Raw genomic sequence first — 14,365 nt, 5'->3', positions numbered from 1 at the left:
CTCACTTACATGTATTTTCTACACAAACACAAATCCTTGATCACACTGAAAATCACATTTTACGGAACTCAGTTGTGGCTTCTGGATATGCTGCTTCCTTACCTCCAACTTTTCTCCAGATGTGTTGCAGCGTTTATCTCTCCCTACATCACCTCACGAAGGTGTTGTAGTGCTAAGCAAGACGTAGTATACATTAACTTGTGAGCGTCAGTAAAGGTGCAGAGTATAGGTGTGCGTGGTTGAGTGGTGTATAGGGGTACTGCCGGACGCCATCTAGGGGTCTTATCAGTCATGCTGCAACTCTTATCTTGTGCACTGTTACGTCACCATTGATTATAATCAGCTGCCCACCTTGTACTATGGCCTTCCGTTGCCACATATTACATGGACCGCCTCCCAAACACTTCAGCCTTGACCTCGTCTACGTCATCCCTCTCCCCCTCTTTACTCCACCATTTACGTCTGCGTCAGTATTCTGAACACGTGACAACACCAACAGTATATACAATTAACTTAAAATCAGCAACCAATTACTCTAATAGGTATGACTATTCCCTGTAGTTCTATTTATTCGGTTAGTATTTAAATTGAACGAAGGGTTTAATGAGATAACACCTTCCTGGCGAGGAGTCAACACAGTGACTTGAAGGCCATGTGGATTTATTTAGGCACCAAGTGAACTAATGATTGTGTGGATGACAAAGTATGCAGGGGTGTATACACCCACTTCTCAATACTCCACCACACCACTTTATAACACGTTCAACTCACTACCACTCCACCACGCCCCTCCAAGACACACTCAATTCAATTCATTCCAATCATTACCATTTCACCACACCCATTCACTACCTCACGTTCCATCACACACTCCACCTCATACTTCAACCATTACCCCTCCTTCAAATCCACCCTCTACCATTCCACTACACACACACTCCATCCACCACTTCATCACTCTCTCCCACAACCACCTTATACCGTTCACCATATTCATTTTACCACACTTCATCCACACATCTACCCCTCCATCGCACAGCCACTACAATCACCCCATCACAATGCTACTACTGTAGTCACAGTACACAATATTTTATTAACAAGACACCATTGGTATAGAAAAGTGTAAGGCTTGAATTTTAATAATATATTATGTACCGTATATATAAAACTGGCAAATCTTGTCCACGGCGCGTATGGTTTCGTCTCTGATACACAAGACCACAGTCAGGTGGACGGGTGTGTGCCCTACAATGCTAACAATGAAATGTTCCTTCAACAGGAGTAATCATAGTTAAAGTTATTACTTTACCGTTATTATTACTTATTAATAGCATCAACATTAACATCGATTATTCTTAATACTATTTGTATTAGGATGTTAAAACCTTATGGTGATCGATAATATTTATATAAGAGAACTGCGCCCATGTGTAAAAAACATCTCTTTCACACAACTGGGCTTGCGACACGGCACATGCTGACGTCTGCAGGTGTGCCTACGTCAGATCCAGCACACCTGTTGCTAATTACCACACCTAGGTGACCTGTGCACGAGGGAGACTGGAGGGGGGGGCAGTGTTGTGAGCAAGAGGGTTGTTAGGCAATGTGGTGGTGGGGTGCGTTGTGCTCTGGGGAGGCTAAAGGGTCCATGTGCAAGAGGAAGGTGTTAGTGCGCTGCGCACCAGAGGGCTGCGTGTGCACGAGCACAGATCAACATCACATTAGCTTAAGGGGCCATGAGCTAATTATAACCCGATCATTCATAGACTCTGAAGTCATATACTGTATATGCGGATTTAAGGAGTTAATACTATACGACCTAATTCCACGTTCATGAAATAATAGCATGTTTACGTTCATAGGCTTTTCTCACCAACCAAATGAATTTACTTATATCCATTTCTGACAATGTCAATCTACTATATTTTCTTTCACATCACATTCCTGTACATCAAAGAATGACGAAAATGATTCCGGGACTTAGAAACCTTCCATATCAGGATAGGTTAAAGAAACTAAACTTGCATTCCCTAGAAAGACGAAGAGTGCGGGAGATATGATAGAAGTATTTAAGTGGGTGAAAGGAATCAATAAAGGGGATATAGATAAAGTTCTTATAATATCCGAGCAGGATAGGACTCGGAGCAACGGATTCAAGTTGGATAAGTTTAGGTTTAGGAGGGAGATAGGAAGAACTGGTTCTAAATAGGGTGGTGGACGAGTGGAACAAGCTTAGCAACTTTGTAGTAAGTGCGGGAACTCTGGAAAGTTTCAAAAGGAGGCTAGATAGATTCATGGATGATAGAGTGGTAGTAACTCTCGACAGGAGCTGCCATGCACAGGCCAACCGGCCTATTGCAGACTCCTTATTTTCTTATGTTCTCAAAGAGAGCTCAGGTTCTCAACTGGCTCAGCCATGTTAATATTGTTATTATTATCCACTCTGTATCTGTGTTTTTCTGGCTAAATAAACTGAGAAGATTAAATAAAAATAAATGTTCTCCGCACCTTTATAGTGCTCATAACGATTATATATATATATATATATATATATATATATATATATATATATATATATATATATATATATATATATATATATATATATATATATATATATATACATATATATATATATATATATATATATATATATATATATATATATATATATATATATATATATTATATATATATATCACAGTGAAAAAATGGAGAACCTTAGCTTTCGTCTTTATTCAAGACATCTTCAGAGGCAACTGAATTACAAAGACAGAGTTTATGTATGTACACAGGGTGACCTTACAAAACATAATGCAAACTTTTTCGATGTGAGAGTTGTGAACTCTTGGAATAATCTACCAGAAAGTGTTGTTACGGCAACGAGTGTGAGCTCTTTGAAGACCAGACTTGACCAACACTGGAGCAGGTTCAGGTACATTCAGGAGCCGGTGCATGCCCAGTACTTGCCAACAGTGCGTGACAGAGACGTGACCGATCGCCCAAGTGGCTAACGAGCAGATCGGTGGTGAAGAGGATAAAAGTAAATAATAAAGAAAAAAATCAGGTAAAAAAAAAAACAAGACATCCACTAATCCACACAACAAACATTCAGTTGTCTCTGAAGATGTCTTGAATAAAGACGAAAGCTAAGGTTCCGCCCCTCCAGAATGAAGGGCGAAATGATAGATGTGTATTAATGGAAGTCAGGGCTAAACAAAGGGGACATTACCAAGGCACTAAAACTATCCAACCAGGAGCGAACTCGTAACAATGGTTTTAAATTAGACAAATTTAGATTTAGTCGCGAAATAGGTAAACACTGGTTTGGAAATAGAGTAGTGGACGAGTAGAACAAGTTACCAAACATCATCATTAACTCGAATATGCTGGATAGCTTCAAACATAGGCTGCATGGATATACGAGCAATAGGGTTGGGTGTAAATGGGACTGCCCAGTATGGGCCACTAGGCCCGCTGCAGTTTCCTCCATTCTTATGTTCTTGTTTCCCTTTTCCCTGTGTGATTTTATCAGATTTATCTTATCCACGTTTCCATTGTGGATCTGCATGAAATATATATATATATATATATATATATATATATATATATATATATATATATATATATATATATATATATATATATATATATATATATATATATATTCTTCTTTCCTTGTGGTTATCAGCATATACCTAGATCACGGGCACCTACAGTGATTTACTTGCATATATACACATATATATATATATATATATATATATATATATATATATATATATATATATATATATATATATATATATATATATATATATGTGTGTGTGTGTGTGTGTCTAAGTGTAATCACTACTAACCCAGGAAAGCGTAAAAACTCATTTTTTGCTACCACCGTATTTTTCAACTTACCTAACTTAACAGGGGCGGATCCAGGAATATCAAAACGGGGGTCCAAGAAGTTTTGGGTGGGAGAACATGGCGAGCCCATATAGCTGGGGGGTGGGGGGGGCCTGTAAGCCCCCTATTTTTTTTAGTCTGATCAATATTATGGACATTTTGAAGCTATGTACACTTGATATTAAGAGATATTCTGAGGTCAATAGTAAACACCTATACTATACAAATACGCCCGAGTACAATACTGCTTAACCTAACTTAGTTTAGGTTAATAGAGGAGTTGGAAAACTAACTTACGTTCAAAAAAAAAAAATAGGGGCATAATGGAAAGTACCAAATCCTCCATAGAACGCTGGTGATGAAACTATTAGCATCAAAATAGAAAAGGGCTTATGTTAATAACATGTAGAGAAGTCTTGTGCTGCCATATCGACGATGGCGACGCCGAGGTAGTTAGTGTCAGTGGCGTGTTGAAAAGTTCGGAGGGGACGCCGCCGTCACCCTCCCTCTACCCACACACAAATTCATACATGTTATACTGGATAACTTCTCGCATACAACATCTGGCTGGACAGTATATGTTAGCTCGCGAAAACCACTCACGGAAATACCAAGAATGCCTGGAAACGCGTTTTTGCTTTAATCACAATTGAGAGTTTGGACCTGCAATACAATTCAATAACATAACAATGGACAGCACCTACCATGAGATAAAATTAATAAAGGTGACATAACTAGGGTGCTAAATTATCAAATCGGGTGCGATCACGTAACGGCATTTAATAAAAATTTAGATTTAAACGGGAATTGGGATAAAAATTGGTTTGGAAACATAATTGTGGAAAAGTGGATAAAGTTAAAAACACCATCATTAACTAGAAATCGCTGATGAACTTCAAATATAGGTTGGACAATGGACATACAGTATATATGAAATATGTGGGCTGGGTGTAAACAGGGCTGCCCAATACTGTATGCCATACTGGTATTTGAATTGTTATCCGTGTTTACCTGTCTCTTAAAAATGATCCCACAAATAAGGCTTGTGAGTAGATGAAGATGACAAGTTGGTTTGTTAACATGAATGAAGGAAACGGCAATAAACTTATTAGCCCATACAGTGTATGGGTTAATAGTTTATTGCCGTGTTACTTGACTCGGATCATCAGGTACACGGATAACAATTCAAATAACAGTTACGATACTTGTTAACGACCAAGAAGAACGTCTCCGTTTAACATATTTTTTGACTAACTACCAATATATTCTTACTGTACAGTACACCTCCCACGTACAGTTTCCCAACAGAACACAAAAACCACCAGAAAAACAATTTCAACTTAACCTAACCTTGCTGGATGGCCGAAACGATAATAATACTGTTTTCCTCAACATGTATATAAGTCATGACAATGTTTCTATTACTAATTATCATACAATATAGTCATTAATCTGTTGTCAAACACATACATGTAAACGGTTATGTGGAGGGCACTTTAAGACTTTGCCTTCCTTGATAATAATTACATGTAATCAACCGTGAAAATCCATATTCGTTCAGTGTTTATCTGAATCACAGGCACCTGTGACAGGCAACACTACACACCAAAGACCAAGCATGTTTATATCTCCCTCCAAAAAACCTGCCCCTAAAACTTTCAATTTTTCTAGAAGATGAAACAGACATGATGCCTACTGCATGTGGGTACTTCAGTTATGAGAAAATTTTTAATTGGGAGTGGTGCAAGACACCCATGGTTATTTTTTTTAATTAGAAGAGCGATGCATGAAGACGCGGAGAACAAGAATCATGTTTAGCCGGTACCTTACCCACGGTACCGTCTTGACGGAGTTTAAGTAAATACTTTTAGAACATAACATAAAAACGTAAGAATGGAGGAAACTGCAGCGGACCTATAGGCCCATACTGGGCAGTCCCATTTATACCCAATCCCTATCGCTCGTATATCCATCCAACCTATGTTTGAAGCTATCCAGCATTTCGAGTTAATGATGGTGTTTGGTAACTTGTTCCATTCATCCACTACACTATTTCCAAACCAATGTTTACCTATTTCGCGCCTAAATTTAAATGTGTCTAATTTGAAACGAGGACTTATTCACAAAGCTTCAACGTGTATTATCATTAACACGCTATGACACAATAGACCAATAACGCTAAACATATTATATATGTATATATTCACAAGTGTGTTTATGTGTACATAAACTTCATGTTATTCTTCAAGTCAACCGCAATAATACTTAGTATGGACCTCACATATAAGCTAGAGAGTAACAAAATTACTGTTCTCAAGGCATGCAGTATTTTTATCGCACATTTACAGGTGATTGGAACACCTGTAAGTTTTACAGCAAAAACTCTGATAGCGATAATGCTATCTGACAGCTTCACAGCCGTGTCTACCACAAGTCTCAGTGAAAGACCGAACCTTCTGCAAATCACTGAGTGGACGGCAGGTTTTGACGGCTTGGTGAAATATACGCATTTCTTATTAATGTACTAAATGTACTCTACTGTTTAACATTTCCACTTCACATTAAAAAGAAATTGCCACCAAACGAAGAGTATAAAGTAGTTTACAAGATAGTGAGCACTCGGTAGTATAACAGGGAAGTGGTGAACAATGTCAAGTGTCGCGGAATGAAGTCCAACCACACCTCCCGAGTGTCACGAGATGGTAGGCTGGGGACCTTGTTATCTTGGCCAGCTTAGGCCTACACCACACGGTTCCCCTAACCTCTCCTCCCCCTCCAACAATCGTCGATTTATAATCACTGACTGACCAACACACGCAAGAGTTTAAAGCTTACCAACGCGGAGTGATCCTCGACCAAGACTGATTTGTCGTCGGTTATCGCAGCAATTATATATATATATATATATATATATATATATATATATATATATATATATATATATATATATATATATATATATATATATATACAGCTTTCCTAAAAAAAATCCTTCTCAAAACTAAGTATTGTTGCATCTCACCGTTTTTCCTTCTTGGGTAACACACGTTCTTCACCAGCACATAGTCACAACACAGTATCAGTCAGCACAATGTAGTATTATTGTCACTTCACACCATCACTTAGGCAATGCTACGAGGAGCTGCCATGACCCTCACTGCTTCCTGTCCACATGGTAAGTAAGGCCTCAGCCGACTGTTCCGCACCCACAATGCACATGTTGCCAGATACTTCCATTCACAAGTGCGTTTTTTTTCCTTTTTCATATTCACTTTCCAGTATCAGTACAAGTCATTGTTTTTTCCTTGAAGAAGACTTTCCTCGGTAAACAGTTATTTATCCACGATTCAGGTAACAAATGCATTTCTTACACTTAGTGGAAATGTTGTAGGGTAGTTTTCTCACGATAGGCACCGTTACATCTCCACCCCCTCAGTTTTCCAGGTCCGACGATTAGGCGCTCAGATCAAATACATGTTTCGATTTTACCGTTAAGATCAAATGTCAGTGCATTTCTCCTTCAGTGTATGCACACATCAGATACATTTTCTATAAAAATGATAACTTACAACAAAATGTTATCCGCCATTTTGACTAAAATTTTGGAGTTGACCAAATAGATTTAGGCCTATGCATGTATGCCGGAGGACGTCACATCATGAAACCGCTTAATTTATCATACTAAAATACAAATTTAATTTTTCATCCAATATGGATGCATATTCAAAGCGCATATTGTGTTCCTACCTTATGTTGAGGTGATCATCCTGAGCTTGCTACACTTCCCCTGCCCTCACGTCTCGCGATTCTAGCGCATACTCACTACTGTACAGCAGCCACGGCGGGACACCCGGCCAGCACTGCACGGCAACTCCTACCTTATCTTACTACACGCTACAAAACTATAAAAGTTCATTAATTAATGTTATTACATACATCATGTAAGAATGTAATATTCATTTTACATCCTCCTTATAAATGAATCTGAGTAAACAATCTACAAACAAACATAATAAAATTTCACTTATTGGCGACTCTGCTACCTTTCGTAAAGATGCCATAACGCGCGAGAAAATTTTATTATTTACGAATATATTATATGAATATGAGAACAGTTTCTTATAGTAAAACCCTTCAACAATTTTATAAAAAGAATTTGAATGCATTCTGTGACATATAAATGAATAACTGTGTAAAAATTAAGAAGGTTAAATCATAATCATTATATCCTTGGAATCTCAACAGCCTTACAGAAAACGAAATTTAATGCGTTTTCAACTACAAATATTTAACTCTTTAAACTTTTCTATATATTCTCCTATTTTTGTATTATACGATTGTAAATGTAATATGAATTGATTAAAACATTTAATCTGAATTACTAATATTAAAATTGCATTGCAGTAAACACAAATACGCTAGATAATTAACAAAAATACCGATGAATGAAGCACTGGAACATTATTGGAACCTTGGGAAATAAGGAAGTAGAAAAAGAGAAGAAACAGGCCGCATGCTCCACCTTTTCTCTCGTCTATCTGTCCCTGTGGAAGACGAGGAAAGCGAACAAGAAAGAAGGTGAGTGGGACAGACTCGGAAAATTAAGTGATTTTATTTGTGTTCGACATGACGTAGTAGTGAAATCAATGCAAAATTCCTCAGAGCATCAGAAGGTAAGTGAAAGAATCCGAGAAACGCACGAACAGACGAGAAATGGGGAGAAAATCGAAACTAGATCAGGGGACGGAGGAGGGAGGCGAGAGAAATGGAGGAAGAGAACGCCGATAAATGGAGGGCTGGAAGGGGTCGGTGCGCAAATGGCGAGATACTCAGAAATTAGGTATTTAGTGATAATATATAGTGTTTAATCAATATAAGAATTATATATTAATATTTATTCTAACTCTACCATTGTCAATATTTGTAAATTATGACATGACCAACTTTATGGAAAAATATTTAATCAGTTGAAACGAATATTAGGTTTTTTATGGCTATATTTATTAGGATTGTCGTTGGGAAGTTTGTGATAGTGATTGTGAATAGATTTACTTAGTGAGTTGGTAAACAGGACACCGGCCAATGTGCAGACACCTGTTGTAGGTTAGTCGCGAAAATATCCAACCCGCCAATGTTTTCTCAGGAGGTGCTGGGGAAGGGTTACCGGCCACAAGTTATGCTATTTATTTTAATTGCGCGTCATTGACATCCCATCCTACCTAGGTGATATGATAGAGTTCATTCACTCTTACGGGAGATGCCATTGAGGTAAGAACTTAAACGATGGTAACGGTGTTGAAAAGTGTGTGTGTGTGTGTGTGTGTGTGTTTGGTTGGCAACAGTCAAGTACTATGGCTGTCTGCTGAATCAAAATCCTTCGAGATGTTGTGTGTGTGTGTGTGTGTAGTGTACTGCGGTCATCTACTGGCCTTCACCACACGCTCCGGCAATCCAACATGTTCCTTACCACTTCACTGTGTATTTTACACCTCGTAGTAAGCTAAAATTTGAAGCCCAGGCATTTGTGAACGTTCTGCCTGACGGGGCTCCCAGTCACTCCGTTAGCAAAATATTTATATAACTGTATCTGTGAATGTCGCTACTCCAATTAAAGAATTTATTGATCATTCAGCAGCATGTTGGTGGCTACACTGGTGTAGGTAATATTTAGCACATGATTATTTAAAGGGAAAAGTCCTGGTTGTCAGGTAGAGCTTATTTTGACATACGAGGTTGGGTTGATGTATAACATTTGAGTTGACATGTTGAATGATACCCAGGATATAAGTATAATGCAAAATTTGGTTGGTAAACAGGACTTAGTTGGTGTAAGACTGGTTGACAGCTGGGTGTGGTGTACTGTATATATACATAATTTGTTACGCAGAAACACGAGTTCATACAACATTTTAAGTTCAGACGTCATTTTATACACGACTTCCCTCTAGATTCTGTTCAAAATATCAGGCCACCCATAATTTATAATTATTTAACCTAAACTTATGGCTAGGATGTCCAGAACTGATCACTGGGATAACCATTTTTTTTCTTCGAGGACTGGACAGACTCATGCGTAGGTTAAAACGAAACTGACAGTGAAGTCTGACCTAGGGTAACTTACTGGTGATGACTGACAGACACGACACTTTGGTAGATCGGTAACACTACACCAGACACAACGGGATTTTTGTTGTTTGGAATAGTTATTGAACAGAAGACCTTGGTTGACATCCACGAACTGGTTTGATATCAAGAATTCGGTTGGTACATGCTTATGACATCTGTCTGGGTGACAGGTGTACGGGTGATGTTGAGGAAGATATTTGAAGTGAGAGACATTGATATCCAAAATTTTGAATGAAGTGAATAAGGCTCACCCAAAATTATTACCATAGGAACTGTGCTTCACATACATAATTAGGTTAACATACTGCAATTTGGCATACAGACGAAACCTGGGTTGACACTCAGGACCTGGGTTAAAACTCAGGACCTGGGATAAAACTCAGGACCTGGGATAAAACTCAGGACCTGGGTTGACACTCAGGACCTGGGTTGACACTCAGGACCTGGGTTGACACTCAGGACCTGGGTTGACACTCAGGACCTGGGTTAACACTCAGGACCTGGGTTAACACTCAGGACCTGGGTTAAAACTCAGGACCTGGGATAAAACTCAGGACCTGGGTTGACACTCAGGACCTGGGTTGACTCAGGACACACTCAGGACCTGGGTTGACCTCAGGACCTGGGTTAACACTCGGGACCTGGGTTGACACTCTGGACCTGGGATGACACTCCAGAACCTGGACACTCAGGACCTGGTTGACTCAGGACCTGACCTGGGTTGACACTCAGGACCTGGGTTGACACTCAGGACCTGGGTTAACACTCAGGACCTGGGTTAACTCGGGTTGACACTCAGAACCTGGGATAAAACTCGGGACCTGGGTACACTCAGGACCTGGGATGACACTCAGAACCTGGGTTAACACTCAGGACCTGGGTTGACACTCAGGACCTGGGTGAGGACCTGGACTCTGGGTTGACACTCAGAACCTGGGATAAAATCGGGACCTGGGTTGACACTCGGGACCTAGGATGACACTCAGAACCTGGGTTGACACTCAGACCTGGGTTGACACTCAGGACCTGGTTTTAACACTCAGGACCTGATTTGACACTCAGGACCTGATTTGACACTCAGGACCTGGTTTGACACTCCAGGACCTGGGTTGACACTCAGGACCTCGGTTGACACACTCAGGACCTGGGTTGACACTCAGGACCTGGGTTGACACTCAGGACCTGGGTTGACACTCAGGACCTGGGTTGACCTCAGGACCTGGGTTGACACTCAGACCTGGGTTGACACTCAGACCTGGGTTGACACTCACTCAGACCTGGGTTGACACTCAGGAGACACCTCAGGACACTCAGGACCTGGTTTTGACACACTCAGGACCTCACTCAGGACCTCAACACTCAGGACCTGGGTTGACACTCGGGACCTGGATTGACACTCAGGACCTGGGTTGACACTCGGGACCTGGATTAACACTCAGGACCTGGGTTGACACTCGGGACCTGGATTAACACTCGGACCTGGGTTAACCTGGACCTCAGGACCTGGGTTGACACTCGGGACCTGGATTGACACTCGGGACCTGGATTAACACTCAGGACCTGGATTGACACCCAGGACCTGGGTTGACACTCGGGACCTGGATTAACACTCGGGACCTGGATTGACACTCAGGACCTGGGTTGACACTCGGGACCTGGATTGACACTCAGGACCTGGGTTAACACTCAGGACCTCACTCAAGACCTGGGTTAAACACTCAGGACCTGGGTTAACACTCGGGACCTGGGTTGACACTCAGGACCTGGGATGACCTCAGGACATGGGTTGACACTCAGGACCCAGATTAATACCCAGGACCTGGATTAACACCCATGACCTGGGGTGACACTCAGGAACTGGGTTAACACTCAGAACCTGGGTTAAAACTCGGGACCTGGGTCGACACTCGGGACCTGGATTAAAACTCGGGACCTGGGCTAAAACTCGGGACCTGGGATGACACTCGGGACCTGGGATGACACTCAGGACCTGGATTAATACCCAGGACCTGGGTTAAAACCCAGGACCTGGGTTAAAACTCGGGACCTGGGTTAAAACTTGGGACCTGGGTTGACACTCAGGACCTGGGTTAAAACTCGGGACCTGGGTTAAAACTCGGGACCTGGGTTAAAACTCGGGTCCTGGGATAACACTCAGGACCTGGGATAACACTCAGGACCTGGGTTGACACTCAGGACCTGGGTTGACACTCAGGACCTGGGTTGACACTCAGGACCTGGGATGACACTCAGGACCTGGATTAATACCCAGGACCTGGGTTAACACTCGGGACCTGGGTTGACACTCAGGACATAAGAATGGAGGAAACTGCAGCGGGCCTATTGGCCCATACTGGGCAGTCCCGTTTACACCCAACCCCTATTGCTCATATAAGCATCCAACCTATGTTTGAAGCTATTCAGCGTATTCGAGTTAATGATGATATTTGGTAACTTGTTCCATTCATCCACTACTCTGTTTCCAAACCAGTGTTAACCTATTTCACGCCTAAATCTAAATTTGTCTAATTTAAAACCATTGTTACGAGTTCGCTCCTAGTTGGATAATTTGAGCACCTTTGTAATGTCCCCTTTGTTTAGCCCTGCCTTCCACTTATACACCTCTATCAGGTCGCCCCTCGCTCTACGTCTCTCAAGGGAGTGCAAATTAAGATGCTTTAACCTGTCTCTATACTCAAGGTTCTAATGCCCGGGATTAGTCTTGTCATTCTCCTCTGAATTCTTTCCAAGGATTCTATATCCATTCTATAATACGGTGACCAGAACTGAACTGCGTAATCCAGGTGTGGTCTCACAAGAGCAAGATACAGTTTTAGGATGACCTCGCTAGTCTTGTAACTAACACTTTGTATGAACCCAAGTACTTTTATTAGCCTTATTGCTAAAACACATTGTTTACTTGGCTTAAGGTTCCTACTTATCATTACTCCTAAATCTCTCTCGCAGCCGTGGATTTCTATGGCATCGTTGTTCATCTGGTATCTGGTTTCCCTGTTTACATCTCCTATACTGAGTACTTTACATTTGTCGACGTTGAATTTCATCTGCCATTTTTCAAACCATTCGAAAAATTTGTTTAGATCTTCCTGTAGTTTTGCCGAGTCCTCGTCAGATTTGATAACACGTCCTATTTTAGTGTCATCAACAAATTTACTTATGTTGCTGTCTATGCCGATATCTATGTCGTTTATGTATATAATAAACAATAATGGTCCAAGTACTGAGCCTTGGGGAACTCCACTTGTACCAAAGTTGTCTAATGGGACTTATAGTGCCGTTAATGCCTCACTCGCTGTTTCCTGTCCTGTAACCACGCCCTAATCCATTTAAGGATGTCACCTTTGATGCCATGAGCTTCTACCTTTCTAATTAGTCTTTCGTGGGGGACTCTGTCGAAGGCTTTGCTAAAGTCGAGATATACCACATCATAATTGTGCCCCTCGTCCACCGATTCGAAAACTGATGAAAAGAATGTTAATAGATTAGTTAGGCAAGGGATGACACTCTGAATCTGGGTTGACAAACGACTTGGGTTAACACTCGGGACTAAAAAGAAGTTAAGTTGAACCATTCAAAAACTTTTTTTTTAATTAAAGAGTTGTCATTCAGCAACAAGTTATCCTGAGACATGTTGAGGAAAAGAGAGTTAGCTGGGATGATGACCTCACCTGCCTAGCTAGTTAGCACCTGGTGAGGAGTTGACCTGCCCTCGACTCCCCAGACCACCTGGGGAGAAGTCAATCTTCAAAAACCCATCATACGAAATGCTATCTATCATAAACTGGACAAGACCCTACCAGGTCATCTTGGGCGAGGCGAGGGCATACCACCACCACCAACACCCTGTACCACCAACACCATGTACCACTACCACCTTGAACTACCACCACCAACACCATGTACCACCAACACCATGTACCACTACCACCACCAACACCATGTACCACTACCACCACCAACACCATGTACCACCAACACCATGTACCACTACCACCTTGAACTACCACCACCAACACCATGTACCACCAACACCATGTGCTACCTCTACCAACACCCTATACAACGTCTACCAATACCTTGTACTACCACCACCAACACCTTGTACCACCAACACCTTGTACTACCACCACCAACACCTGTACCCACCACCACCAACACGTACAACCAACACCATGTACTACCTCTACCAACACCCTATACAACGTCTACCAATACGTACTACCACCACCAACACAGCAGCCACCAACACCATACTACCTCTACCAACACCTATACAACGTCTACCAATACCTTGTACTACCACCACCAACACCAT

The 14,365-nt window shown here is 41.2% G+C and overlaps 2 protein-coding genes across 8 annotated transcripts in view; one reads left to right on the top strand and one right to left on the bottom strand.

Annotated features, from left to right (window-relative positions):
• The window catches only part of LOC121872616 (sex determination protein fruitless-like), a 98,350-nt gene extending 90,635 nt beyond the window's left edge, over positions 1–7,715 (bottom strand). The window contains exon 1 of one of the 4 annotated variants that reach the window (XM_042375509.1): positions 7,651–7,715. The gene's annotated coding sequence lies outside the window, so the exon portion shown is untranslated. Of the gene's footprint in view, positions 1–102; positions 268–6,925; positions 7,526–7,650 lie in introns of those variants that run through there. The other 3 variants (XM_042375511.1, XM_042375508.1, XM_042375510.1) reach the window with 3 other exon arrangements.
• Positions 7,716–8,438: 723 nt separating this feature from the next.
• Positions 8,439–14,365, top strand: part of LOC121872615 (protein bric-a-brac 2-like) — a 63,968-nt gene continuing 58,041 nt past the window's right edge. For 3 of the 4 annotated variants that reach the window (XM_042375506.1, XM_042375505.1, XM_042375503.1), the window contains exon 1: positions 8,453–8,576. In XM_042375506.1, coding sequence (XP_042231440.1) covers positions 8,550–8,576 — 27 coding nt within the window. In that variant the 5' untranslated portion in view covers positions 8,453–8,549. Of the gene's footprint in view, positions 8,577–14,365 lie in introns of all 4 variants that reach the window. The other variant, XM_042375504.1, reaches the window with a different exon arrangement.

Source organism: Homarus americanus, unplaced genomic scaffold, assembly GCF_018991925.1.
Source record: "Homarus americanus isolate GMGI-L3 unplaced genomic scaffold, GMGI_Hamer_2.0 scaffold39155, whole genome shotgun sequence".
Taxonomy (NCBI): Eukaryota; Metazoa; Arthropoda; class Malacostraca; order Decapoda; family Nephropidae; genus Homarus; species Homarus americanus.
The sequence above is the reverse complement of the archived record's forward strand: the minus strand, read 5'-3'. Positions and strand labels throughout refer to the sequence as shown.